The sequence below is a fragment of the Phalacrocorax carbo genome, chromosome 20, assembly GCF_963921805.1.
Source record: "Phalacrocorax carbo chromosome 20, bPhaCar2.1, whole genome shotgun sequence".
Lineage (NCBI taxonomy): Eukaryota > Metazoa > Chordata > Aves > Suliformes > Phalacrocoracidae > Phalacrocorax > Phalacrocorax carbo.
The window spans coordinates 7474455-7502447 of NC_087532.1; the positions used below are offsets into that span (position 1 = coordinate 7474455).

At 50.4% G+C, this 27993-nt stretch overlaps 2 protein-coding genes across 2 annotated transcripts in view; one reads left to right on the top strand and one right to left on the bottom strand.

Annotated features, from left to right (window-relative positions):
* The window catches only part of TMCO4 (transmembrane and coiled-coil domains 4), a 45099-nt gene extending 23638 nt beyond the window's left edge, over positions 1-21461 (top strand). The window contains exons 12-14 of the mRNA XM_064470208.1: positions 1294-1411; positions 4454-4571; positions 16633-21461. Coding sequence (XP_064326278.1) covers positions 1294-1411; positions 4454-4571; positions 16633-16965 — 569 coding nt within the window. The 3' untranslated portion in view covers positions 16966-21461. The remainder of the gene's footprint in view (positions 1-1293; positions 1412-4453; positions 4572-16632) is intronic.
* On the bottom strand, positions 20335-27991 carry HTR6 (5-hydroxytryptamine receptor 6). Its single transcript, XM_064470209.1, has 3 exons — positions 22769-27991; positions 21024-21182; positions 20335-20754 (listed from the first exon to the last, which is right to left on the bottom strand). Exons 1-3 carry the CDS (start codon positions 23495-23497, stop codon positions 20335-20337), a joined length of 1308 nt encoding a protein of 435 aa, XP_064326279.1. The 5' UTR covers positions 23498-27991.
* Between the last annotated feature and the right edge of the window lie 2 nt (positions 27992-27993).

Here is a 27993-nt window from a genome sequence, read left to right on the forward strand (position 1 = left end):
TTTATTGCTCACAGATTACACTAATGAAATTGAATTGCTCTTTGCTGTTCTCTTGATCGGTGCAAAATTTGCTTTGCAATAAGAAATAATACCACGAGAGCTCTTTTGGATTGTTGTCAGGCGCTGGGATTTACACTGCAGAGGAAGACGCAGGCTCTGCAGGGAGCTCCGAGTCTTTGACTGCTATTAGGGAAAGGAAACCAATTGATGTACATTAAAAAGTCTAGCCAGGCAGCACCTTTCCATCACAACTTGGTGTGATATGCAGTCATTCTCGCTTTCACTTCCCCGTAAACCTCAGCACGTTATTTTACAAACTGCGAACGCCAGCCCAAGAACGGTTTAGCTCAATCTTGCGTGCACTGGTTTCCCACAGGTGGAGAGCGTGGATTTGGCATGCTATGCCCACGAGTCTCCCAAGCCGTGCGCTGCTGCGAATTTCCTTTAGCTGCTCTGGCATCAGGTGCTTGATCTTTCTTTATGAGGCAGATTTATGAATAGATATTAATACATTGTTTAGGAGTTTAGGAAAGTAGCAGATCTCCCCAATATTTCTCATTCAATCGTTATTTCCACTGAAATTCCCCAGCTGCAGCTGTCTGATAAGAGGGGAAGATTTATTATGCTTAAAAGTCAACATTCCTTTCCAGCAAATCATGCCCTGGGCATTCAGGTTAAAGCACCCTTCAAGAAAATCACACCAGTTTAACAGATTATCACTTCACGCTGGCAAATGCCTTCGCTGTTGCTGGTTCCCAATCAATATTAAGAATTTGGGGGTTGTCTGTTGCGTGTGCAGGTCATGTTTTTTTCACAAATGCAGCTCTAAGGACTGGTTGTGGGGAGAGATTATTGCACTTAATGTATGACAACGTTTGCTCACTCTACAGAATGTCAGTCCCTTTCACCTCTTTCAAAGCATAATATAGTTCAGCTCTGTGCAAACGCAGGGCAATAGGTGTGTGGAAAGAACTTTCCACGGCTTTGCTGCTTGAACTGTGTCTTTTTGGACAGAGGCCAGGCCACTTCTCCCTCTTGCCATCAGCCTAGTTCCTTCCACTGTCCCAGGATCTCTAATTTTCACGTTTACTGACTCCAGCTGGAACTGCAGACAGTTAACATTTATGCAAAACGATGTTTAAGATCCTTCTTTCCATTGTTTCTGTCTTTAAAATTTAAACCACAGATTTTTCTGTGGTGCACATCTGAACATACCCCTCCTTCATGTGCGTGTAAAGATACATTTTCTGATCTGTCTTCTAAATCTGAGCTGTTCTGCTTTCTCCTTAATAGACTCTCAAGGGATCATCGAAGATGTGGTCTTACTGGGGGCTCCAGTGGAAGGAGAAGCCAAGTACTGGAAAGCTATCGCGAAAGTGGTGTCAGGCAGGATCATAAATGGATATTGCAGGTCTGTACGTGCTCAGTCCCCTGCTTCATTATCCTAGTGTCACTTTGGAATGATTTTGGACATTTATCCCTTTTAAACATTTTGTAAGTGAATGATTCACTGTTCAGCTGTTGAGTTCGTTGATTGAGTAGCGCCAGAGACAGCAGTTGCGGCGCCTCTTCCCTCCGGTGGTCTGTCCCTCAGATTAACTGGAGATGACAGTCCTCAGGAGACACCTGACGGCTGTTCTGTCTCCAGCTCTTGGCTGTTTGCGATGCATAGTCACACTGGAAGCCTGAAGTGCTCAATATGTAGGTCCTGTTCAAACCGTGGCAGCATTCCATCACCCTGGCAGATTAAACCTGGGTCGGTGTGTTTGTGTGCATAATTTGACATATTCTACGGTCTCTTTAAAGCTCAGCTTTATCTAAAGGACTAGAAAATACGGCCGTTAAGTTCACCGACAGTTAAAGAATGCAAATTAGAATCTATAAAAGCTTTGAGGTACAATTCAGTAGGGGCTACTTATGGGGAACAAGATGTGAAAATTGCAATGGAAGGGAAGGAGCTCAAGCAGATTGAAGATTTTTTTATCTCTAGAGCCAGTTTCTGGTCAAGATAGTCCACATGAACAAGATGCTTTACTTACAAGGGACGTATAGCTGGAATAGCTGCAGCAAATTTACTAAGGATGTGAAAGAATAGAAAGGTTACCTTGAAACCAAATAGACTTTTAAAACTGTGCAGAGGACTGCTCTGCAGAGTTGTGAGAGCTGCTGGGTGAGAAGAGGGAGATTCAGAGGCACGAAACAACTGAAGCAATCATTATAAAAGCTATTAAGAATTCAAGTGACAGTATCAAATCTAATGACTGTGTATTGGAAGATAATTGTGACAAGAGCACTGCTTACCAGCACAGTTAGAAGAGGGGAAATTAAAATGAAGGAATGAAGCAGGGAAGACTAAGAGCATGGGAAAATAAAATGAGAAATAACCAGGCAAGAAGATTAGCAAACAACAGGTAACTACAAGTCAAGACAGCTCGTAAAGCTGTGAGCCCTCAGGTCAAGGACACTTGAAAATGCTGTTGGTGCTTCCCATACACACACACATACGTTTGCGTATGTACATACGGATAAGATGAGGAAGTGCTGTCAGAGTATATTAATTTACAAAGGAGAACTAAATAAAAGAATTAAATGCATTCAAGATTAAAACAACAAATTCTTAATCCCATCTGTCAGTTAGGCTGAAAATTGTTGCTTTTGTCTATTTTGGATCACAGGAGGTTTTATAGATGGCGGATGTGCACACCAGTTACAGTATTTCTTCATGTGACATAAGGAAAAAGCAGTTGCGGCCTCCTTGGGAGTGCTTCTGTGTCTTCCAAGAAGCCATAAATTATAGCAATTGTTGCCTATAACTGATTTTTCCCTGGCAAATATCATTCCTCCCTGTGTTATACAAAAATCAATTTTACTGCAAAAAGCTCAGCATATTCATTTCCTATAATACAAAAAAAAAACAAACCCAAACCCGATCTTGCTATAGCTTCAAAGCCTGCATGTGCTGTCAGAATAAAATAGTATGTGTGTTTGTACCTCTGTGCGTGCAGTAGCTTGGTTGGTCTCTGCTTTGGCAAGCCCATGTCTTGAATGTTGATTGAAAAATGATGTAGAAATTGTAGCTTGTTGCTCACAAATGGGAAGAAGCAGGAGAGGAGACTGTCAGGGAATATTCCACTGCACTGATTCTCTACTCAGCCCTCAGACACTGAATTTGAGGGTTATTCGGTTAGCATGAGGGTCAGCTAGAGGAGGTGACTGAGAGATGTGGAGAATTTATGTGAGGATATTAGGTACGAGAGAAGGATTATACAAATGTTTCATGGTAAGACCTCACCTGATTCCGATTTCTCTGGTCTCTTGCTTACACAAATTGTGGCCTTGTTCTGTCACTTAGGAGAACTCTATTTAGGTCAGATGAATTACATTGAATAGAATTCCTGCAAGATCAGATCTGGGCCCAGTTTATTAAACTTCAGTCCAGTGTAGCTTGTCTCCTTCGGCTTTGAAGTCTGAAAGGATGTGGAGAGTGAAAGCCAGCTGTCAGAGCTGTCCCATCAGATTTCACAGCAGGGTTACAAATTCCTAGTGGGAAACCTTAACCAAATTAGACTTAGAATCCTAGAACGCTCAGCTTTCTTCCTCAGCTTTTGAAAGAACCCATGCCTGAGTAGTGTGGATGTGTTACAAAGATTTTGCAGAGCTCTGTGTAGACTTACACCTTCTAGCACAGGCCATTTTGGGGTGAACAGGGGCAGCCAGAAACGGCCGCCTCTGCAGGTACATTTCACCTGCTGCCATCACAGAGTACAAATGCCACTCGCATCCAACTTAAATCTACTCTATAGAGTGTAGTGGTGTTTAGGTGCCCAGGTTTTGTGCTGTTGCTCAGCGCAGGAGAAGAGGTTATGTATTTCCAAAGGACGCATCGCCTTCTCTCACCGTGCTACAGTCAACCCTGAAACTGTCACAGTGACGTATGGCAATAGTTTGCAGTGGGAACAAACTGTTCCTAGTTCTGTCATTGAAACCATGTATTTATACAGTACCTATAAATCAGGAGCACTCCGAGGAGCTTTGCAGTCAATATTTATGTCAGCAATATGGGTATTGTAGGCCTCATCACGTTTACAGCTGTCTACAGGCTGGAGAACTTCTACCCATTAGTACATTATAAAGATTAAATATGTGAATGTATTGCAATCTCTAAGCAAATACAGAAATAAATAGAAAGGTCAGATTTTTAAACCTGATGCATGTAATGAGACTACACCCATGAATCAGGTTTAAATTCAAACTTACACTACTGTGTCCCAGGAAGCTGCCCTGAATTTGGCAACTGCTGTGATTCCTACATCAGACGAAGCTGCAGCAGGTCTTGCTGCAGACATCACTGTGCTTCCCGGCCCCTTCCACTCTCCCCGTGGTCCCAGTAGTCACGTATTGCATTGGTTTGGCAACAGGATTTATTCACGCTCTTCTTCCGCTCTGCTCCTAGGGGGGACTGGCTGCTGAGGTTTGTATACAGAACCTCCTCTGCCCAGATCAACGTTGCAGGCCTCCAGCCAGTCGACCTGGATGACAGGAGGATGGTAAACATGGACCTTTCATCTGTAGTAAGTAGTACTTCTTAAATTCTCCGTTCTCTCCATCTGTCCTTTGCTTGCAGCACTGCAACCTCACACTCATTGATTAGGGGAGGATGGGATACTGAAGAGAGCACCTTTATGTACATTGTCCCTCTGTCCTTTCTTTGAGATAACTCTCATCTCAGACTTCACTATAGATTTTGTTGGCCCCGCCAGTGCTCAGTGTTGAGCAAAATAATGAGGATTTGCCTCTGTTCTTGAATATGTTTGGGGTTTTTTTTTTTTGGTTCTAAAATATCCCATACTGGAGATGGAAAATGCCATTATCCTCCAGGAAAGACCTTGCTGTCTTGCAAGCCATGGATCAGCAGGTAGGTAAGATCAGCTGCTGGGAAACCTGGAGCTCAAAGACGCGCTGCGGAGCAGTTGTAACCTGCTATCTTATCTTGGTGGAGCCTTCAACACTGTTCAGGTTCATACAGGGGCATGCTCATAGGCCTTGTACCTTGGTCCCCTGGGCTGCATTGATGCTGTGGTGTCAGTTTGTAATTACCAGTTTGTAATTACAGAAGCTCCATGATAGCGATGGCTGGTTTGCTAGGTCCAGAGCTGGGCTGCTGCCTTTCTGGAGCGTAGGTCTCCAGGCAGCAGGAAGAGATTCCCGTGTATGGCTGGTAGACATTCAGCTTCCTCAAAGCTATCTGGTGTCATTAATAATAAGCCACTATATTACATGTCTAGCAATATTCAACTCAATTACCTTAAGCAAACTATTGATCTCATTGCCTTGTCTTTACTCATGAGTAAGCTCTTCCACAGATAATCATGCAGAACTTAGCTTGTGTACTCATATTGACAGTAATCTTGGACGAGCAATCTTGTTTTTCCATTTCTTAATGTTTTAACTCATTTCTCACTCTCTGCAAACTGGACTGGAAGATGCGCAGCACAAAGCTCAGGATACTTCCACAGTCATTGCTCCTGCCGTGACTCCTCCCAAATGTCCCCACAAGCTGGTAGGAATTGTCACCGTTGCTCTGGAGCCAAAGGCACTTCTAAGTGCTTTCAGATTTTTTTTGAGCACCAGCCCGCTGAGCCTATAAATACCCAAGTGTTACCAGCTCATTTCATTCATTATAACTGAGCTATGTGCAGCCCTTGCCAGAAAACACAGGGCTTAATGCTGTACAGATAAAATAGAGACTTTGCAGAACAAAATGTAGGCTTCGCAGATGGAAATGGTATAGTAGAGGCTTTTAAACATGGCCCAGCACTGAGTTGTTCTTGTATCTTTGCATCTCACTGGGCTGTCTTGGTGAGCATTTCCACATGCTCCACATCCATTTTTTCACCACCCCCAGAGATGCCATTAGTCGCTTGCGAGCAGTGACATCTGTTGCTGGCATGAAAAGAAAAATGGCCAAAGATGCCAAGCCGTGGTGGCACAGGGGTGAGTCCTCCTCTTAGTTTGGTCTGTGTTACTCCCCTCGTCTTGACTTCTCTGCAGAGACCCTCTTTCTGTTGACTTTCTGCTTCCTGAACTTTGAAACCCCCTGGAGTCCTGCAGGCTTTATCCTGCCTGGCTCACAGCAGCCTCTCCATTCGTCCCCCCAGAGGAGCAGTATTTACGTTTCAGCTAAATGAATAATGGTTGCAGAGCTGCTATCTGCTAATCTTCTATTGTTGTGCATCTGTATCCGTGCTGCGTGATGCCAACAGACAATCCCAGTGCTGTTCTCATTTCAGAAAGAGCTGACACTTTCACTTGCTTAATCTTGCTGCAGAGCATTGCGGGGGGAAAACGAGCAACCCCTGCAGGGGGAAAAACCTGCATTAAGTAGGTGTCATTCTCTTGATCTATTTTCCAGACCATGGAGCTCTATGAAAAGAAATACAGTGCATTCTGATGAACGTTTTAAAAGTAAAAAGAGCAAGAATGGGGAAGGAAATATTCAGGGACAATATGTGTGGCAAGAAAGCAAAGATGGATTTTGCTGCAAATGTAGTGCAGTAGCATAACAGAAATACAGCAAGAGATATTTCCTATAATGGGGAGCAGCTCCATCCCTGCCGATGCCCTTGCTGGAGGTCCCCGTGAGTCTCCTGCTAGGGGTAAGAAGGGACAAGCTGTGATAGAAGAATAAAGCACGGATGATGCAAAGGTGATCAGTGTGCAAATATTATGCAGGCAGCCTCGGTATTTTAGGCATCTCCAGTCCACCCATGATGAAAACTGGACTGGATCCAACAGGCTTGGTTCTCATTGCTGTGGTAGCAACAGAATCCTCAAATGAGTGGAGGACTAAGAGTCCTCGGTATAAACAGTTCACCTCTGAGGCATTTGTTACATGTCTCTCTTGATTAGTATGTTTTTGATCTGACTGTCAGTAAAAAAACTGAGAGAAAAATGTCCTCCCACTCAGCAAATGCAGTTATAAAAGCCTTCCTAATGGTTACAATGGGGCTGATTTATTCAGTAGATTTATTTGACAGCACCTGTTACAGAGACCAAGGAAGTAATTGAGCTGTAGTGTATTAGACTGATTGCTGTTTGTTCAAATGGGATATTGTAGATTATGTTTTGCATTAACATTTGAATAATGCAGAAATGCTGAGTCAGAACGTAGGCAGAGCATTTTCATGGAGGCTTACAAGTCAAGAAGGGTCCTTAAGTTTCTCTGGGCAGCTTTACCGCAGCAGAAACCAGGGATGATCTTGTAGGCTTGGGGCCAGCAGAAATGCCTGGCTGGAAGTCTAGTGGAGAGCATGGATGGATCGTGACAATTATTGCAGAAGTCAGTACTGTTCTCTCGTTAGTCCAACGTGAAAATCGTCTTAAAGGTCTTTAGACTATGATTAAGTTTTGCATCAACTTTAAAACTCCTTCCTTTCCTCTGCTTTTGATGGCAGCTAAATTCTCCTTTTCTTATGCTTCATCAACACGTTGTCTGGATGCAGCAGCCTACCTGCTGCCGGTGCTCGCAAGCCTCTGGAAAGGCAACACGCGGCAACACCAACGGCGAGTAAACCGCTCCTTATTCGAACAGCTGGGGGCCGGAGCTGTGCTCTGTACGGCCCACAGACTAACGACACAAGGTACTTTTTCACCTCTAGAGCAGTCACGGCAATGGTACAGAGAGAAAACATGCTGATGCATTTCATAGCCATGTTCTTCTCCTGCAGCCTCTGCACGATAGAAGGCAAAACAGCAGAGCTTCTTTTTAGAATAATCTGTGTCACACATCAGCACACCTTTGCTTTTTCCCTCGGAGCTACCCTCAAAGGCTTTTTACCTCTTCTTTTCTTTGCTACTGTAACTGAGCGGTGGGAAAGCTCTCTGTCTGACAATGATTAAAAACCAAGAATGACTGATCTCTCGTTCCAAAAGCTCTCTCAGAAGAAGGGCCTAGTATTCCCATTATGAGGGAAGGCAAACAGATTCCAGGCAGTCTGGCCCCCAGCCAGGCAGGTACACAGCCTACATAAATACCATAAGCAGATGAAAAGTCTGAATTTTGTGAAATCCTACTGATTTGGCACTTCTGTGAGTCAGGCTTTTTTCCTAAAATGCATTAAACTGTGGGGTTTTTTTCCCCTGTGTTCCCAAGACTTGCAGCAAGCAATTAGTTGTGGTTACAAAATGTGGATTAATTAAGAACCCCAGGGAATTCAAAAGGCAAAAGGTTGCCTGTGTCTCATTACACCTTTGTCTCACTTGTTGGAAATGAGCAGTGCCACCTCCCACGGTGACGGGCATTAATGGGATCAGAAGAGCAACAGCTAGGAGCAGAACTCGGCTTCAGGCAGCGGCTCGAAGGAGCCCGGAGAGCCTCTCTCACATCAGGGGGACATGCAGGTCTGTGGAAACAAGTCTATTTGTTGGCTAGGCTAGAAGGTCACAGGGATGATCTCCTCCTCTTGTACGTCCCTGCAACCCTGGAGCTGCAGTGGCTTAGTTTTCTGTGATCCTTCTTGCTGTTGATTCGGGAGCTCCAAGAATCACACATTAAATATGTATTAAATACATCTTCCCCTTTGGGATCCAGGCAGAGGGTGCTGGCAATGTTAGAACAGAGGAAGAAACTGAAAAAGCTTTTCCAAAAAAGTGCAAATGGAGCCATTAATAACTTACAGTTTGTTTTTGCGCTGTGGCAGATAAAAACTCAGGGCTGGTGTCCCTCCTTGCTTCAACACAGATAGATGGCATGGTCCTGATGTACTCCTTGGGAGGCTGGGGATATTTAGCTGCTTCTAAAAGGGAGAGAGAACCATTTTATAGCGCTCCTTGAGCCTTTATTTTGTAAGCCTGGTGCCAAAATTCACAAACGCGCTGCCACTCAGGAGCAGCGTGGTGCCATAACAGTGTGGCCTTCCTGCAGATTTATAGAGTAATTTTCCCATTTCCTCCCCGTGCCTGGGACGCGTGTGTATCGTTTCACGGTGGGTTTCCACAACATCTGTTCAAGTGCGTACGGTGTTTGGACACCCCGGCTACGCCGGGCAAAGCTGAATTTCTGGGACTGCACCCCTCTCCTTCAGAAAAGCTGAGTTTACCAAGTGCCACGTTTTAGAAAGACTCACAGGTAGTTTATGGTCACATCTAATACAACTCAATATAGGAAATTTGCTATTCCATTTGAGTAAAAGTTTTTATACCATTACGTCTTTCTCCCATGGAGTGTAACAATTTGCATCACTTACCACCTTTTACAGTTTTTTCTTTATGCTTTACACATTAGAGCACCTTGCATTTGAAAATAGGACTGTTCTTACAAAGCCAGACGGTGCAGACTCCGTTCTTGACAGGTTTGCAGCGAACAGGTTTGTAGCTGTTGACTTTGCAGCAGCTATCACGATCACACAGGCCTGCCTCGAGCAAAACTGCCGGCAAAAGCGGTAGGAGATTTTCCTAAGTAGCGATAATAATGTCTGGTTCTGCAAGAGTGGCTACACAAAGCACAATAAGGTGAATTAAGGATAGAGAATTTAGCTTTCTATTTCCTGTCTTAGGTTAGAACACGAACGCTAATCCTGTATAATTTTTGTGTTCAGTTTTGAGCTTCATTTCTAACCTCTCCAGCTAACATAGAAAGAAAATTGGGTTGCAACATCCAATTAAAAGTGTTAATCAGGGGTAAGACTGACTGAGCTGACACATTGGGTACGTGAGGTTTTCTCCTGCAGCACAGTTTCAGCTAATGTGTTTGAGGTCTTGCAGTTACAACAGCATGTGTTACTGATATTAGCTGAATGCAGCTGAAATACCATGAAGCTTATCACGGCCTGCTGCCACAGGGACACTAGGGTAAGGTAAGGACTTAAACTTGCTGCAGATCCCGGTGTGTTGGATTTGTAGGAGATGACATTGCTAAGGAGAGATGCTGCACTACTCCAAAGCTGTTGAAACTTCCAGAATGCCCAGGACTTCTTGCCCAGATATGTTATTACCATTGACTCATAAAGGAGATAAAGGGATGAATAAGCTGAGAACAGGTCATTGTCCCCAAAGACAGCAAAATTTCCCGTAGTTAACCAAAAGCGATCTTGTTTTGTGGCATCGAACCGAGAGCTGGTTTGAAGAACACAAAGCTGGTAATTTTTCAGCTGCCAAATCTGGTGTGTTCCTGGAGCGAGACAGGGAGGGGAAGGGTGATCAGTCCCTTCGGGTGTTACAGAGGAGTCATCCTCTGCTGCAGCAGGTCCTGTTGTACCATCCCGATCATGGAGACTGAATCTCATCTCAGTGTTTTCATCTGGACTCTTGAAAAATTCTCCACAATCGTGGCTTGATCAATACAGCGGATATTGTGGATCACTAGTGGAGTGCTGTAGTTCATTAAGTCAGTTATCTGGGTCCCCCAAGCTATTTTTAGGAACAGTCTGGTTTGGCGTATCGATCCTGTCTTTTTTCCTCTGAGGCCCGAGAGATTATGTTCACATTATTCCCTGGCAATAATTATATGCACAGTTTATGCTGGGCCTTTTAAAACATTCTTTATGCCATCTAATTTAAATAATTTCCACTTGGATTAGCACCAAAAATTAAGTATTTTATTATAGCCACCTAAAAAGCGACTGGTGTGCTTTGCAACTTTGGTGTAGCTGGAAGGAGTCTTGAGTGTTCAGGCACCGACTAATAGCTAAAGAAAAGAACCGATTCCACTTCTGGCAGTCGTCAGTGAGAGCATCAGCAAGAAAACAGTCGACAGCAGCTCCGCAAACAGTTGAAAAATTCATGGAAGCAGCTGTTGCCTTCAGCTGGCTGGCTCGGCGTGCGGAGCGCATCACCTGCCAGCTGAAGGACGTTGGTGAAGGCGCCTTGCCCTTGCAACTCTTTCAAGGGCTTTCTTATTAATCGGAATTTAGGAAGCTCCCTCTTCCTAACTTCGTCCTGCCCGTCATCGCTGATGTACAGCTGCTCTCCATCTCGCCGCTTCAGGCTTCAGACTTCCAAAACTTACTTCCTCCATTTACCTCCTCTGTTTTCTTGTTACACTCTCTATTTTACCCCTCTCCATCCTACAGTCCTCTTGAAACTGGTGCAAAGCCGGCGGAGGGTTTCAGCAGTGGATGACTCCAGCAGAAAACCCCAGTGTTTACTCAGCATTTTCAACATCGACACGTTCCCACAAAACGTATCAAAGTTTGATGGAAAAAGCCCTTGGAAGAAGTTACCGGGTTGGTGCAAAGTTGGCCCGAGTGCTGCCGGAGGGTAACGGCCCGCAGCGATCACCCCAGAGGGGAGAACGGCTCGATCAGTAAGTTGTGGCCGAAAGATGATTGCCTGTGAAAATTACAGCCTTGCTCAAGAAACGCCACTATAATTCAAGGAGAACTTTTACCGGTCAAGTTAGGTTTTTAAGCGAGAAGAAAAATAAGAATTGAGTGACTTATTCTATTCACAAGAATTGTAATTGTGCGAAGGGATGATTTAGAAGCAATGCCTATTCGCTTCAGCTGAATCACGCTCCAATCTTTTTTCCCTGGGTTTTTCAGGGCAGAAATAGGAACATTAAAGAGGAATAACACAGATGACATTGACAGTATTTTCAAAATAAATTCAGCTCTATAAAGTTTTTTTCAGATATATTTTTATTAGCCTCTCCTCTGCTGGAAGGCAGGACCGCTAACGCTCAGGGTATACCTGTAGTGCAAGGGGGAACTCGCCGCAGATGCCAAATTCACATTTTTTAATATATCCATTTAAATTCCAGCTTCTGAATTAGTGGACGTGTTCGCTGTTCCTCCCTTTTGGAAAACGTAATTTCCTAAGATCCCAAACAGCAGAATTTTATTTCTATTTTAACTTCATTCAGCCACAGCCTCTTTCAGTGTTCGTTTGATGTTCTTCTGGTTCTCCCTATGGGAATCTGCTCTGCCACTGGCCTCTGCCAGGTCCAGCCACGTTCCCCTGCCCGAGCAGCGTTCGATCTTTGCCGTAAGCTTCCAGAAAACTGTGGAACACAGGATATTTTGTGCCAGGCTGAATGCCCTCTATCATGCAAGACGTAGCCAGCACTCTGAATTAAGGCTTACGCTGACATGTGGGTATAACTCTGCCCGGAGGAGCCTGCCAGCTTGGCGGAGGTGACCGCATTTTGAGTGATAACCTGGCACAGCTTGGGAGTCCTCTCATCAATCAGTCTTTGCCGCCATCTGGAAGAGGAGGGCTGCGGGTTTGGAGGCACTATCCAGGACTCAGGATTTTTTTTGAAAGCAACAGTGGCATTTGAGTTTCTTCCCTTCTTTACCAACGCCACCCCAAAACCGGCTGGCAGTTTATTTCAGAGCGCAGGGTTGCGCTCCGGTTCTCCTCCTGAGCGACAAATTCACCGCCGCTTTTGGAAACGGAGTGTAAACCCGAGAGCTGAACTGGCAGTAACAAAGGCTGCTGAGCTGGCTCTGTTTTGATACGGCACCCGGAGGCAGTTTGCATTTCATTATGTGTGTACACAGAGTGTCTGACACACCAGCGGGAAGAAAGGGCTGCTGAAAAGTGAGGTGTGATTATTTTCCGAGCTTCGGGAACTGCAGCTCCCTCTATTAACCCTTTTCATCCCCCACAAAATACCGTTTCCTGTTAAAACAGATAGTGTTTGTCAAAAGGGAATCCTGCAACTGTGGTGCCCTCCGAGGTGGTCGTTGCTGCTCCTGCTGAAATAACGAAGCTCTGGAGAGACGTTTGAACCTGAGGGTATCTTTTTCCTGCATTATAAAGTTGCTCTTTGGATGCGACGGGCTCAAAACAAATCAAAGAGGTGAAATTCTCTCCTGTGACTTGCAGGCGCTACCTGCGCACCCTCTGCTCACGCCGCATGCCTCCCTTGCTCCTCAGTAATTCTCTGTGAATCATGGGATGTTTGGTCAAGGAGAGCAGGAGGAGGGCACAGCCATCTGCTCTGCCCGTTATTTCTCCCTGCAGGTAGCAGAGAGGCCAAGGGACTTTCAGGTGAGCTTTTGCAACTTAGGCAGCCCTGCGGAGCAAAGAGCTTTGCAAGCTGTGCCGGGCTTTGGAGCAGGCAGGGGAGCTCTTCGTGGAGGAAACTGGACAGTATCTTACAAGAGTTGGCGCTGGAGTTGGCAACTTCTGCCACATCGAGCAGAGTAATGTCCTTGTGATACCCAGTGTGGTGATGGAGCAAGAATCTTGCCTGTGCTCATGTGAGCCTGCGGCAGAGCCAGGATCATGCGTAGTGTCTCCTTTCTCCCAGGTCCCTTCTCTGCCTGCCACTTGGCAGGCTCCCCAGGCGGCCCCTCAGGGCTCTGGGGTACAGCTGGCGTTCCTCCAGCTCATAACCTGAGAGAAGTCGGGATTCTTCCTCTGTCCTGAGGAGCTGGGTGGATCCTGTGTTGGTGCTTGATCTGTTCTTTCGCAACGCTGGGGAAAACCAGCCACAAAGGCCATCGAGTGGTGCCGTGGAGGTTGCACCGGCTTACCGCTAATGGAGAGCGCTGCGTGGTAACTGCAGATCGATTCCGTTATCATCTCTTCTCAGACACGCTGATCTCTGCCCCTGCCCCTCTCCACCTAGAACTGCTGTCATTAATAGGGAGAGCGGCATCTGTGCCGAGAGCTCACAGCTCTCCTTGGTACAGCCACTGCCAGCGGGCTGGCCGCGGGCCCAGGGGTGGCATTATTTCTTTTCAAAGCTCCCATAAACTGAACTGTGTTTTTATGACACCGTAACCAGAGGCACTTATTGTACCAAATAAAAAGACTTCCATTTGAATTTAAAAGGCGCAGCTGATTATGCTCAATGACATTTTTGACACGTTTGGGTGGATTCGAACTTGAAAACCTTTCCCAACTTACTGAACTGACGGCTCCTTTCAGCTGACTGATCGATCCCCTGAACAACGCTATCATCTGTAGTTCTCTGGAGATCTTCCCTTGCGGTGCCGTAGCCCTGCAGCAGAATTAGTGATACAGGCAGCTGGCTTGTGTTTTCCAGTGAGTAAAGCAACCATAAAATCAGATACAATAGGGGAGAGGTCACCTAAGCACACTGAGAAACCTACCCCGCTGCTTTCATTTCCTTATACCAAGCATAAATATTATTTGCTTTGGTTACAAGAACACTTTTCCATTTATTCTCAAATTCCTCCTGCACTTTGTTCTGACAAATATTCAAACAATTGTTTATTTCCCTTTAAAGCTTTTATTGTCCCTTGCAGTGCTGTAGATGCTCCCATCCCTTCTCCAGCACGGCCTACCCAGCGGAGGAATTCAGCTCTTCCGATTACAGATGAAAACAGGCTTTTGAGAGATGGAATTGCAGAATTTTCCCACCAGGATGGCATCACAGCTTTAAAGTGGCGAGGCAATTTGTCCACTGTTCTTTTGCTGATGGCTCAGTACTTAATGTCACAAAGTAGCAGAGAAGGAGTCTTGCCTCCTCCGACGCCTCTCAGGGCTTGCGCTGGTCTGGCTTTACGGCATCCTCTCCCGGGCTATCCTGGAAACAGCAGTGAGTTTCCCTTGAAGAGATTCAGTGGTCTTAGCAGACCTGCAGTAAGGGACAGCCTTTCAGGAGGTCTCAACTTCTCTTCTAGCTGCGTGAGGAAAGGCTCAGCTCTTCAGAATTGCTTAATGCCAGCATCTCTCAGTGAGCGCGGTGCTCAGGGAAGAGGAATTCCCCGTTGTTTCAGTGGAAGCTGCTGGATGCTGAGGAGTTATGAAAATCTAGGCCTCAGGGTGGCAGAGGAAATTGGTTCTCTCTGACTAATGACTAGGTAACGTAACAGGCTGAGAAATCCCCGAGCGCTGACCAGGGCAGGCAGATTGTGATGACTGTAGAGGTTTCAGAACACAGCAAACCAAGAGACTTCAGCGACCCCTCCCAGGACATCCATTTCCTTCTTGCTCCTCTCCACCTTGTCCAACGCCGTGCTCACTGCTTTCTTTGGCATCAAGCTCCCCTGCTGAGTAGTAAAAGGTTCATACTTTTTCAGAGAACAATGTACACGTCTTAACAGCCAGTCCCTTAGTCCTTCAATGGTTATTTTAATTAACTAATCTGTTCAAAACATCAAGAGCCTGTTGAGCCATCTGGACTGATTAAAGTCGCGTATTGCGTTACTAATGTGCTGATTAAATCCTTCATTTTGCTCCAAGTCCTAAGTGCATCCAAATGTTACCACTGAAAAGCGGCTTCACGTGAGCAGCTAGGATGTTTGTATTGTGCCCATGCGGGAAAGGAGGTTTGCTTTAGCTTTGGGTAGAGGTGTGCTGGGAGCCCTGGTTGCTGGCAGAGCGAGGAAGGACTGCCCAGGCGTCAGCCAGGCTGTCAGACTGAGCTGGCAGGGAGGAGAGCAGAAGGTCCACGGCTGGGTTTATTTGCAGAGCTCTGCAAAGGGCCCTTACCATCTCGTATGAGCAGACAGCCCCTTCCTGGGGTGTGCGTGCACGTGTCTGGGAAGCAGGAAACCTGGGACTCTGGTGTCAGGTATTCCCCACTGCGGAAATTCCCTCGTTACTAGCAAGAGTTGGGAAAATAAGAGGCGGTGTTGCCTGAGACAGCTTTCTGGCTGGGTCAGGAAGGATTTAAACTGTTAGAAGGAGAATTTACCAAAGATGCTAAACTATCTCAAGATGCAAATCATACCCCTTAATCTTTGCTGAAATCTACAGGCCAGCTGGCGCGTCAGGCATTGAAATGGCCTCGACTCAGCCTGACCTCACTTCCCTCTCCACTGAAAAAAACACTATAAATCCACCTTGCGCTCGCAAGCGCTTCCTCCCGCTTTGGCTGTGAGTACAACAGCAGAGGAGACCCGAAGGCCGGTCTCTGGTAGGGTCTCGGCTGTGGTTACTTCGAACGCTCCGCTCGCACGGCACCCCTGAAACAAAGGAGGCAGTTTCTGCCTTTGCAGCCAGGCCGCCTTTAGCGTAGGACAATAACCTGTAGAGGAGGTTTGCTCTGCCCCCTGTGCCCTGACTGGAAGAGTGTGTTCCAACATCCATCTCAGAAGGGTTTATCTTGCCGTGGAAATCAACTTACAATAAAAATGTGTGGGGTTTTGCACGTATTGTTGACTTTAATTTGGTTTATGAACTCATAACTCTCAGGCTCCCAGTTTTATACGGTGTGGGACAGATCAGTGCTCCTTCCAGCCAAGAACCTTAATGCACTTGGTAGCTGTTGTGAGAGTTAATGACTATAACCTCATTTAAATACGATAATCTTTGCTTTTACAAAGGAGCGAAGGCACAGGGAGGACACGTGATTTAGACTAGGTAGTTGAACTAAGACAACTTGTCTCCTACCTGGGCGTCTCTCGCCATGGCAGGTCACCTCCTCTCTTACCCTCGTGGCACCCAGAATCTGGGGTTTTGTAACTCAGCAATGACCGAGCATTTAAGCATATGCATCTTAGAGGACAAGTAATCCGGCAGCAGCGTGTGCCACGACGGGTGCGGCCAGTTCAGGTTATTCAGTGGACAACTGCATTTTTCAGTCTTTCTTCTTTCAGCCTTTCAGAGCTAAACCCGACTCTCACAGCAGCGGTGGCTTTTGAGATGAGGGACTTGGCTGAGCTGTGTTCCCAGCAGCTTCCCCACTAACAGGACTCTTGTTGGTGCTTGCAGGTAAACGGTCACCTGGACTACATGAAGCAAATGGACACAATCCTAAAAGCTGTGGGCATTAAAACCAAGGACTGTCGGCAGGAAGAGAAGGGCAGCAGCAGTCTGTTCTCACCTCTAGCCAAGAAATCACAGCAGGCAGCAGGCAGCGAGACTGGGGAAGAGGAAAACACCATGCGAGAGGAGGATGCGGCTGGCGGTGAGACTCCCCCAGCCAGCCTTGCTCACCGCCATGACCCCCCCAGCTGCCTCCCGGGAGAAGCCTCGCTCCCCTGCCCAGACTGTTCAGACAGCAGGGACAGCAGCAAACCGGCAGCGGGCGGGGGAGCAAATTAGAGCTGTCTGCGTTGGGCAGAGATGCTCAGCCAGCACTAAAACTGCTTTCAAAGCACTGTCCATTGCACTGGCACTCCCAAAGGCGTATCGGTCGAGCCGGCAGAGCTGTAGCTGCAGGTTTCAGACCCTCCTGAGAGCCTGGAGTGTGGCACCGGCGTGTCACTGGATCAAAGCTTTCGGAGCAGCCGCCCACGGCATCTCCCACGGACAGGAGAAGCCCAATTCCTGCCTGAATCAGCATAGCTCCTCAGGAATCGATGGCACTTCCCTCCTCGCACATACTGGGTTTATCCTCAAGGGAAGCAGCTGTCACCATTAGGGACTGCATCTCTGCTGTTTAACTCCTGAGAAAGCAGGTGGCTCTGTGGGTATTTTTAAGCATATCGTAGAGAGGGGCTTGTCACTAGGAAATTAAAAAACATTTTTCTACCAGCGGTCGAGTTGGTTTTTGGTTTTCACATGAGCAGGGGCGTTGCAGGCTCCGGCTGCCCAGCTCCGTACGTCTCAGCGCCCACGCTTCGGCTCTGCTAGCCGGGGAGGGGAAAGGCTCCGTGTACCTGGCTTCCTTCTCCTTCTGCTGCTGGTTTGGTGCCAGGGCTTGGGCGCTTTCCAATCGAGACGACTGTTTCCCTATCTGCAAGCTGAGGGCGATGAGTGTTCGAGGCCTCATTACTATTAGAAACATGCTTTGAGTCCCTAGGTGAAAGACAGCAGAAGAAACAAGTGGGCTTTTTATGATTTATTACTTTGTGAAACTTCCTGCCAGGCTTTGCAAGCCAGCAACCCACAGAGACTTTTCGTTTTGTCCCCCACGCACATCTCCAGCCTTAAAAGCCCCTTCTAGCCGTATTTTTAATTGGCTTAGAATAAAACCAATACTTGGCATAGGATAAACAGGAATCTGTTTCATTTCCTTCCGTAAAAGCGTATCGGCACCCACTCGCTTCGCCCTCAGACTCAAGCCGGAGCGGGGGACCTTGCTTTACCTCCTGGCTGCGCAGAGTCCTCCAAACTGTGTGGGACAGACCCGCATCTGCTGTAAAAGGTCCTTTTCTGGCCTGTTTTGCTGCTCAGCCCAAGAAAACATGACCCCGCAGGAACACGGCTGGAGGATAAACCCCGTTCTGAGAAGAGCTCTGTGTTACCCTGCTTTAAGACCAGCGCGAGTTGGTACGAATGCCTTCCCGCACCCGGGTCTGGGAGGTCTCGCTGGCTCACGAGGGGAAACAGCGCGACTGCGGCTTCCGATTGTGGTTCGCACGGCGTCCTCCTCCTCCCTCCCTGTGCCAGAAGGTAGTTTAATAACCACCTCTCCTTTCCTTTCCTTCCCCAGCTTTCTGCAAACCTTACCCGCAGATTATTTCTCACAAAGCTGGAAACGCGGCTGTTTCTGGGGGCGGCAGCAGAACCTGGCAATGCACAGCGGCTTTGGGTACGGTGCCCTGCTTTTCCTCTCCCCGACGCCTTCCGCCGCGGGGGGCTCAGGCCTGCTCGCTCCGGTTCTGGAGCGGCGCCTCGCTGCAGCGCCGCGGCAGACGTCTCCGAGACAGGCTGTGGGATCCCGCAGCGAGGGGCCCGTTCCGCCGGTCAGCGTTAGCGCTGCTGGGTTTTCATACGGTTTCTCTCCCGCATCGGGGGATTTGTCCGCAAGCAAAGAGCTTATTAGGAAGAATTGGCTCGATGAGAGAGTAATGTATTATTGCTTTTGAGCATTTGGCTTGAAGCGGTCTCTCTTTGTCCGTCTCCTGAAGCCTCTGCCTGCTGGCATGGTTACCTAACGGACTGTCGGAGTTCCTCCTGTATTTTTCTACTCGTTTTTAACCAGAGTTGTAGTCAAAGTATGTTTTTATATAAAGCTATTTGTGGAAAGATGTAGGTATTTATCTTTCTGCTTGCTACCGAACCCAACTTATCTCTCCACAGATGTGGGAAAATGAATTAACCGGTTTGATGTTTGAACCTGTGCTCAGTCCTCTGTGGTTATTTATCATTGACCGCTGGGCCGGCCGTCAGTTGCAAGGGGATTTGTAGCAAATAAATGTCAAGTTAGTCATAAAAACACTTGTTCAGCTCCAGAACATACGTGGGCAACGTGGAAAGAAAACGAAATGAGTCTTTCTTGGCGTGTGGCTGCTTCTTCCAGCATCCCGTATCCTTGGGATGTTTTGTAGTCGTTTGTGTAACCGCGAGCTTCAGGAGCACGATCAAACGCGATAGCGTGAGCTGGCAAGCAGGCAGCGAGGCTCGCAGGGTGCGGAGCCCAGGGAGGACGCCGCAACCAACTACCAACCCCTCTCTGCAGCCGAAAGGCACTTGAGGAAGAATTTGCTAAAAGCGTTTGTGGTTTTCTTTAAGTGCCCACTTAGCATATTACTCACTATTCTCTCTGCTGATGGCTGGGGGGGGGCATTGTCATGTAAAACACAATATTCGTTTTGATTCTTAATTTGAAGGGGGGAAAAAAAAGTATATTTTCTAACTGCATCATCTAAAAATTGACAGATTGTCAGAGCAAAGTGTGATGGTCATATGCCAAAAATAGGAAGCTGTAGGATGAAATCTAAAGGGAAGCTCATTCCGTCACTTACTACTGTCAGGATACCCACAGAGCCACAAACAAGGCGAACACCCACACCCTTGCTGAATATCCAAAGAGCAGCGTTGAACATTTTGCATCAAATTTAATCCCCCGTAGTGCCGGCTGTTCATGATTAAACACGATGGTTTCACTGGGTTGCAACTCACCGCTTTCACAGGAAACCGAGACTGATACAGCCCAAATCAGGCGAGGAAATTAAACCCCAAGAAGACGTGATGTTCTGTGGCCTGAAGCAGCCCCGAACCTCTTGTCCGTGAGTCATGGGATGTGGTTTTCACCGGTCCTCGGGGTGCAGTTGGTGAGACAGAGGTGATCTGCAAAGCTGTGCGAGTGGGAGCTGAAAACCAAGCCTTGGTTTAAGTTCAGGCAGACACAGGCTGGCGGAAGGGACTGGAGTCCGAGGCTCAGACTAACGGGAGATGAAAAAGGCCACGAGAAGCAGCCCTCGGAGAAGGGTGAGGGATTGGTGACGGTGAGCGAAGGAGGGATGGAAAGAGAGAGAAACAAGGTAGATTAATTCAGCAGTAAAACGTGGCTTTGCACTGTTTAAACCTACCCACGGAAGTGCTCGGTGACGACGTCTTCTCCGGGGAGATGCACATTGCGTTTGAAGAGGGCATCGAGCAGCGACGCATGGGCAGGGAGACGTCGCGTGGCAAACCAGCCCTCCGAGAGTTTGCGCTGTGCTGGGGGATCCTCCCCAGCACGCAGAGGTCTGTAACCCCCCCGTCGGCATCTCCCCCTGGCTGTAGCCCCACGGACACCCTCGCTCAGGCCACGGGGTTGCTGAGCTGCTTGTGCTGCAGCTCCGCCTCTGGGGGCTCTGTGGCAAAAAGGTTGACCAAGTGGGTGGCGGGGCCCGGGAGAGCCGGGGAGCCGTCGATGGCCGGCAGCAGGCCGTGTTCGTTCCCCAGCGCCCCGGACTCAACCGAGTCGGTCTCAGCCTGCAAAGTGAGGACGTTCTTGAGGGAGGTGGCGGCGCGGGGTCCGCTGTTGGAGTTCCTCATGGAGAGGGAGATGGCACTGGGACGGGGCTCCCCCGAGCGCCGGCAGCAGGGCAGGTATTTGCCCATGGCCCTCTTGAAGTCTCTCATGAAGAGCGGGTAGATGATGGGGTTCATGGTGCTGTTGCAGTACCCGAGCCAGGTGAGCACGTCGAAGAAGCTGGCCGGGACGCAGCTGCAGACTGCCTGGCGGGGAGACATGGCAAGGGTTAGCGGCGTCTCCCACCTCAGCCCCGATCCAGAGCAGTTTCCCAGCCATGCCAACGTTTTCCTTTTGAAGGAACCCTCCAAAACTCTTTGGAAGGGTTTCTCCTTGCTGTTACTCCCTGGAGAAATTGCATCTTTGGTCCCAGAGGCTTTCCAGCAAGACCTGCAGACATCTGAGACCCAACCCAGCTGGATTCAATGTGAAAAGCTTTTGAAAACCCAACACAAAAACCCCCACACGTGCTTACCTGCGTCACATTGGTGACGAAGAAGGGGAGCCAAGCCACAAAGAACATGCCCAGGAGAATGCCCAGCGTCAGGCTGGCCTTCAGCGCCTTCTTGCTGTGCTTGTTGGCGAACCTCCTGCTCTCGCTGCCGGCCGCGGGCTGGCTCGGGGCGCGGGGAGCCTGCAGCAGGAGACGGGGTGGTGAGAGAGCGCTTCTCCCCGGGCCGGAGCCGCCAGCACCGGCACCAGCCTCCTGCCCAAGAAAAGTGGTGTTTGGTGCTGCAAATCCCGCAGAAACCCTGCCGTTATTTCCCTTCTCACAGGGGGCAGGAGGATGGTACGCACCGCAGTCCCCGAGCCGTAAGTCAGGAAGAGGAAGCAATGGAAACCCACAACGTTGAGAGTTGGGTTTTTTTTAACTGTAAAATAGAGGCTTTCTCATTAAAATGCTTCTTTTATAGACGAATGTAACTTAGTCAATGTTTTGGTGAGGATAAAGCATGCCCGAAAGAGGCTGCTCTAGCTGCTGATTAGAGCAGCAAACTAATGGCATTTTTAAAAGCAGGACGTCAAACATTTCAGCCTACAAACACCGTAACTAGCTCAGTCCTCTCTCCCCTCTTGTAGCCAAAGTTATTCTCTCAGCCCTCTGCCATCATTAAGTAAGGCCCCATTGCCACTCAGCTTCCCACCCAAAAAGAGAACAAAAATCTGGTTAAAAAGCTAAAATGTGAGGGTTCCCTGGCTGACGCCTTGTTTTCAGCTCACCCCGAGCCGACTCGGGGCTCGTGGGGACCTGCCGGGACTGGTCTCCGCTGAGATGCGGTGGGCGGACGTAGGTTTTCCGCGGCAGAGCCAAGCGCCTGCGCGGGGCCGCCAGGTTGCGGCAGGTTGCGTTTGTAGAGTCCAAAAACCCGGCATCTGGGCAGGGGGGAAATGAAACGCTTTATGATATTGCCTGTTTATTCTTTGATTCTCATTTTCCTTTGGAAAGGCTGGTGCATCTTATCATGTGTGGGAGAGCTGGCCGGGTCAGGGCGTCCTGGCTCCTTTCTTCAAAGAGAGAGAACAACACACTAAATCAAGGTATTTAAAGGCAATTAAGTTTGTTGTTACCCTGTAGGATATGAGGTCAGTATGGGGAATTAAAGCTGTTTGATTTAGTGGCATTTACCTTCTCCCAGAGAAAAACAAACAAGCGCAGCCACATTTTGGTTATAAAACCACAGCCACCGGTTGAACCAGCAGCCGAGGGCGGAGGTTCTTTGGGGTTCCCGTTATCGAGCAGGTAACAAAAAATAGAAGCTGGCTCTTCCAAATGAGGTGCTCTCCAGAATTTGGTATTTGCTATTATTTAAAATCCGTCTCCCCCATATGTCTCACGCCCACCATGGCCAAGATTTATGAGTGGAAAGTCAGATAAGATTAAAACCCTCTGGGATGATGCCAGCCAAGAGGGGGGCGAAACGGCATTTATTTTGCGCTGCTGAGCATTTTTCCCTGTATCTTAATTTATTTCTCTGCTTCTGCTCATGCTGTTTCTGTGCTCCCGAGCAGCCAAAAAAGCACACCATCGCTGGGACACGACACGGGGCACCTCCAAGGACACCGTGGAGCAGCCGTCCTCCCATCGCGGGGGTGGATGTTACCCAAAATCTCCCTCCCTGCAGTCTGGTGGCCAAAGCCCTTTGCCGGCCCCGGCCCCGAGGCCGTCCCGACGGCAGGAACGCCCCAGGCACCCCACCCGTGCCCCTGCGGCCACCTTACCTGCGGCGTGGTCTCGGCGGTGGCGGCGCTGGCCATGTTGGAGGCGAGGGAAGCCACCTGCACCGCTTGCTTCCGGGCTGCCAGGAGGATGCGGCAGTAGGTGAAAGAGATGGCGGCAGACGGGAGGAAGAAAGTCAGGCAGGAGGCCACCAAGGCGTAGGGCAAACTGACCAGCAGCCGGCACTGGTCCTCGTCCCCCCGCGAGGTGATGTTTGGCGACCGGACCTCAAAGTCCAGCTCGTGCCAACCCATCTTGATGGGCAGGAAGGAGGCCAGCGCAGCCAAGGTCCAGGTGGCCAGGATGAGCCAGAGGGCTCTGCAGGAGGTCATCCGCAGCTTGTATTTGAGGGGGGAGATGATGAGCAGGTAACGGTCCAGGCTGATGACGCAGAGGTTGAGGATGGAGGCGCTGCAGCACATGACGTCGAAGGAGTACCAGAGGGAGCAGAAGTCGCCCCGCAGCACCCAGCGGCCGTAGAGCTGGTTGAGCATGGCCGGGGGCATGACCACCAGCCCCACCATGAGGTCGGACATGAAGAGGGACACCAGGAAGTAGTTGGAGGTGTTGCGGAGGGAGCGCTGGGTGACGATGAGGAGGATGAGGAGGAAGTTCCCCGCCGTGGTCAGCAGGATGATGAAGCAGAGGAAAGCGGCCACCCAGCTGCTCCCCACCAGCAGCGAGCGCTCCCCCAGCACGCTGGCATTGGGGGCCCCCACATCGCCCTCCATGAGGAGCCGGGTGGCAGGGATGGCTCCGGAGCTGGGGGGACCTTCTCCGGCTGTGACGTGCGCTAGGTGATCATTGCCGGAGCCAGCTCCAGGGGGAGAAGCACCAGCTCGCTCTCTCTGCTCTGTGTCTGTCCTTTCTCCTCTCCTCCTCCTCTCCCTCTCTCCCCCCGCTCTCCCTCTTCACTGGCAACCAGGGCAGAGTGAGCTTCCCAGGAGCTGAGCAGCAGCAGCAAGGTTCTGCTCCCCGTTACTCACAGCCAGGCATTTCCTTGTCCCTGCAAATCCTCCTGCGCTGGGATGTCCCTGGACGCTGCTTCTGGATGCTGGGGATGCTCCAGACACCGGGATGCTCCAGATGCCAGGGATGCTTGAGGTGCCAGGGACGCTCTGGATGTGCTGGACCAGGAATAAACTGGACCTCAGGACGCTCAGGACGCTCTTGATGCTGGGATGCTCAGGACTCCAGAATACTTCAGATGCTGGGGATGGTCTGGATCCCAGGATGCTCCAGATGCCAGGGGTGCTCTGGACCGAGGATACCCTGGATGCTGGGAATGCTCTGGATGCCAGGACGTTGCAGATGCTGGGGAAGCTCCGGATCCCCGAGGCTCAGCCAGGCTTGGCTGCCTGCAGAGCTCCGTCCCCTGGGGCAGCAGGGCCCCACCGAGTAGCTCCGTGCCTGAGCTCTGCTGCTGCTGCAGCCAGAGCCAGCAAGGCGAAGCAGAGCAGCCCTGAGGCGAGCACGGGGATGCTCCGAGCCAAACTCGCCCGTGAGGAGGAAGATGCAACACGCAGGAGCGTGGGAAGGTGCCTCTCCCCCGGCAGAGGTGCGTCCGGCGTGCAGGGGTGCGCGTGTGTGAGCGCGGGTGCGCGTGTGTGCAGGTGCCAGCCGGAGTTTTACCTGCTGCTCTGTGATGCACAGAAAAGGATGCAGAAATGCTGATTCGGAGGAGGTGGGGCTGGGGGGGGAGAGGAGGAGATGAAATGAAATGCTAATGAAAACAGGGATTTGGTCGAAACTCCACAAAGTGGCAGCCAGAGAGTTCCCTTTTCTGCCTTAAAGAGGCCGCTGGCACCACGCTCTGCCTCCCCTCCACTGGCCGCCTCTGCCAACGCCGGCGACCCCGTGCTCGCCTGGCCGGCGGGCAGCGACCCATGGGCCGGCAGGCCTGCGCCTGAGCCCAGCCGGCAGCGCCGCGCGAGGCTCCGTCCTCCACGCCAGTCGGTAAAAAGCAAAATTTTGCAAAGCTGAATAAAAAGCAACAAAACCTGCACGCAATAGCCCACAGCTGCCTGCTCAAAGAGCAGCCGGAGGCATGGAAAGGACTTGCTGGCTCATTTTCCAGTGAGCTGTAGCCAGGGATGGAGGGTGTGAGTGGAAGCCAAGGGAAAAGGCTGCACCCGCGGCGGGATAGCCGGTGGTCTTGCCCCTCTGCTGCGGGGTTACCCGGGCCACCTCGGTGCAGCCCCGGTCCCTGCCTTCGCAGGGGAGACCCCGGATGGAACCGCGGCAACTTGCCCTCTGGCAAGCGGGAGGTGAGGTGTCAGAGGCCGTAGCGGGTCCTGCTGGCTTCTTCAGCCCTTCTAGCGCAGAAGACGCTTGTGAATCTGTCAGGTGTCCCACGCTACCACCTGCACGCTTCAGGGCCAGTACCTCGGGGTGCTTGGCAGGGACTGATCTGGGTTTTTTAATTACCCAGCTGACAAAAGGGGGTTTTTTCCTTCCAACAAATGGCTGCAAATGCTGTCCGGGGGAGACGAGGGCCGAGGGCGCCGACCCCAGCGCAAACTGTGTGTCTCTGTTGTGGCCCTGGTGCCTACCCCTGCGGTCACAGGGCCAGGCACTGCCCTTTCCTCCCCGTGCTGCTGCCAAAGCTTTTGTTAACACGCTTCCCCGGGGAAGGTGCTGCTGCAGATGTGTGACGAGCACCGGCTGTGCTCGCCGCCCGCCCCGCCAGCCCCAGCCCCCTGCAGGGCCGCCCAGCCACCCGGCCCGGAACAGAAATTTGTCTCTTCACCAAGATCTACTTTTCTAATCACCTTTTCAACAATTTTGTCATGCTTTTCCTAGTGGCTGAATGGGCAATTCGGGCCTGGGAACCACCTGTGAGCGAGGGGCAGGGGAGATGCAAAGCAGGGCTCACCACTGCGCCTGGACGCAGCCCCCATGCAGCCCCCCAGGATCTCTGTGCCACTCGAAAGCTGTTCACAGGGAAAGGGCTGCCGTCGCTCGTACCCGGCCAAGCTCTCCTGGGAGCTCGTGCACGGCATCTGCCCTCCCACTGCTTCCCCAGGACCCTCTCCTCGGATGCTCCCAGCCGAACCTCCCGGGCCACCTCTGCGTCACTCCGTCCTGGCAGGCGTCCCAGGGCAGCGCGCACACACGCGAGGCTCTGATCGCAGCAGGAGGTTTCTTTAGAAAAGCGCTTGTACCAGGAAACCCTCACTTCCTCGTCCCATCTGTGCTGGGAACGAGCAAGAAAACCCTCCCCAGCTGGGATAAATGGATGCAGCGGCACAGATTTATCCCAGCTGGGTCCACACTAGTGCTCAGCGAGGAAGTCATGGCACGGTGCAAAGCCTTCCTTCTCAGCCCTGCTGTGCCCCGACCTTAGGAGCATCTCAGTTTATCTCCAGAGCTTTTGCTGTAGATGAGGAGATCGGATTGGGATTGTCCCCTCCGCACTTCGGTACGTGGGAGGTTTCGTACGCTTGGTTTGGATGTGTTTGCTGGGGAAGTGAATCTGAATCGATCATAGCAAAATGTGTTTAAAAAAAAAACTGCCTTAAAATGAGGTCCAAATCCTACCATTGCCCCTGCAAAAGCTTCTCCGCTCCGGCAGCTCTGCTGGCCTGTTTGTGCTCTCTCCCCTGCGCTGCGTTTCTGGACACATCTGCAGGAGATCATGGTTTCCACCAGCTCTGCTCTCCAGTACCGCTGGCAGGGAAAGCAAAACCAGGTTGTCAACAGCCACCCAAGTGTCAACACAGCAAAAAAAAGGGCTGGTGAGATGGAGTGAGTAAAACTGGAAGGCTGAGAGACCTCGGCGAGGACATCCAGGCAGCCCAGGGCTTAACACAGTGGCCTCCAGTAGTGCAGAGTACTCTCAGGACCTCTTTCCTTCCTTCAGCTGGGCTGGCTCCTTGGGGCAGGCTTTGGCTGGAGCCTGGCTGGCTGCCTTTGAAAGATCTGCATTTTCATCTGCAAAGCAGCCCTCCGCTGCCTGCCTCCACTGAAGCTCAGGTTGTGTCGAAAGGAGGTGGAGACATCCTGCTCCCAACACCCCAAACTGCAGCTCCTGGAGTTTACAGGAACAGTCCCCCTGCTAAACCCAGCTCCTGTTTTCACTGCGCACCAGTAAAGGGGCCACGTGGTGGTGGTCAGCAACAGCACGCGTTTCTCCACCTTCTCCTGGCTCTCCGGTAAAGCTCCCTTCCTTGGAAAGACACTTTGTGGCCTAAAAACATTATCTTAATGCACAGGATACCTCCAGCCCTGCCAGGGTCCTTCCTTTTCAGTCCATCCCCTTCGTTGTAGCAATTCCTGCCTTCACGCAAACGCTCTCCAGCTTCACCACCCGAGAGCCGCTCTTGGAACTCGCACGGAGCCCCCAGAGCCTGGGGCTCCAAGAGAGGGGCAGTGAGAGCTGGCTGCTTGCACGGCACGGCCTCCTGCCCGGCTGGGAGCAGAGGGGTCCTGCCCCAGGGTCAGGCTCAGGCAAGGGAGCGTCATCTGAGCGTTTCTGAGGGCACAGCCAGGCTGGGTGAGCCGGGCAGCAGCGGGACCGGAGGTTTGCGAGGGCACACTCTGCCCTGCCCCGGGAACGCTTGATCCAAACACCCTTGCAGAGAGCCCATGGGTTTTCAGCCAAGGCGCTTGGGTCCCCTCCTCACCCACGAAGGGATCTCCATGTCCGTGTCCAAGCTCGCCCTCCTCCACTCCAGAGGCACTCCTGGAGGCCATGAACATCTGGATGCCATGAAACGCGCTGGATCAAGAGTGTCACCTAGTGGTAACAGAGCCGGTAAAGATCGTATGATCCCGCAGAGACCCCACGCACTTCCCACACAAGTGGGACCAACAGCCCTTAAACCTCCAGGCCGCCCCAACAAGGGCCCTCGAGTGCAACCACGCCTGGGCGCCAGCCGACGCGCCGGCTCCCCGTGTCCACGTGCAGCCCATATGCTGAGCATCTGGGGCCGCTTCTCCTTTTAGCGGCTCTCCCTCCTCCGCCCAAACTGAACGTTGCAGAAAGCTAAAGGGAACCATCGCTCTCCCGTGCCCTGTACCCTCCTGCGCCGTTGTCCGGCCGGGTGTCCTGCTGTAAACGGCCTCTCCCCCGTCAGCACTGAGGAGCCCTCTGCCAAAAACCAGACAGGCATCAGAGCGCTAAGAAATGGAAGTCAGAACTAATTTATTTAAGGGAAAAAAAAAACAAACCCACAACTTGTAAAAAGGAGGGGGAGGCGTCGATTACAAGCTCTGGAAGCTCTTG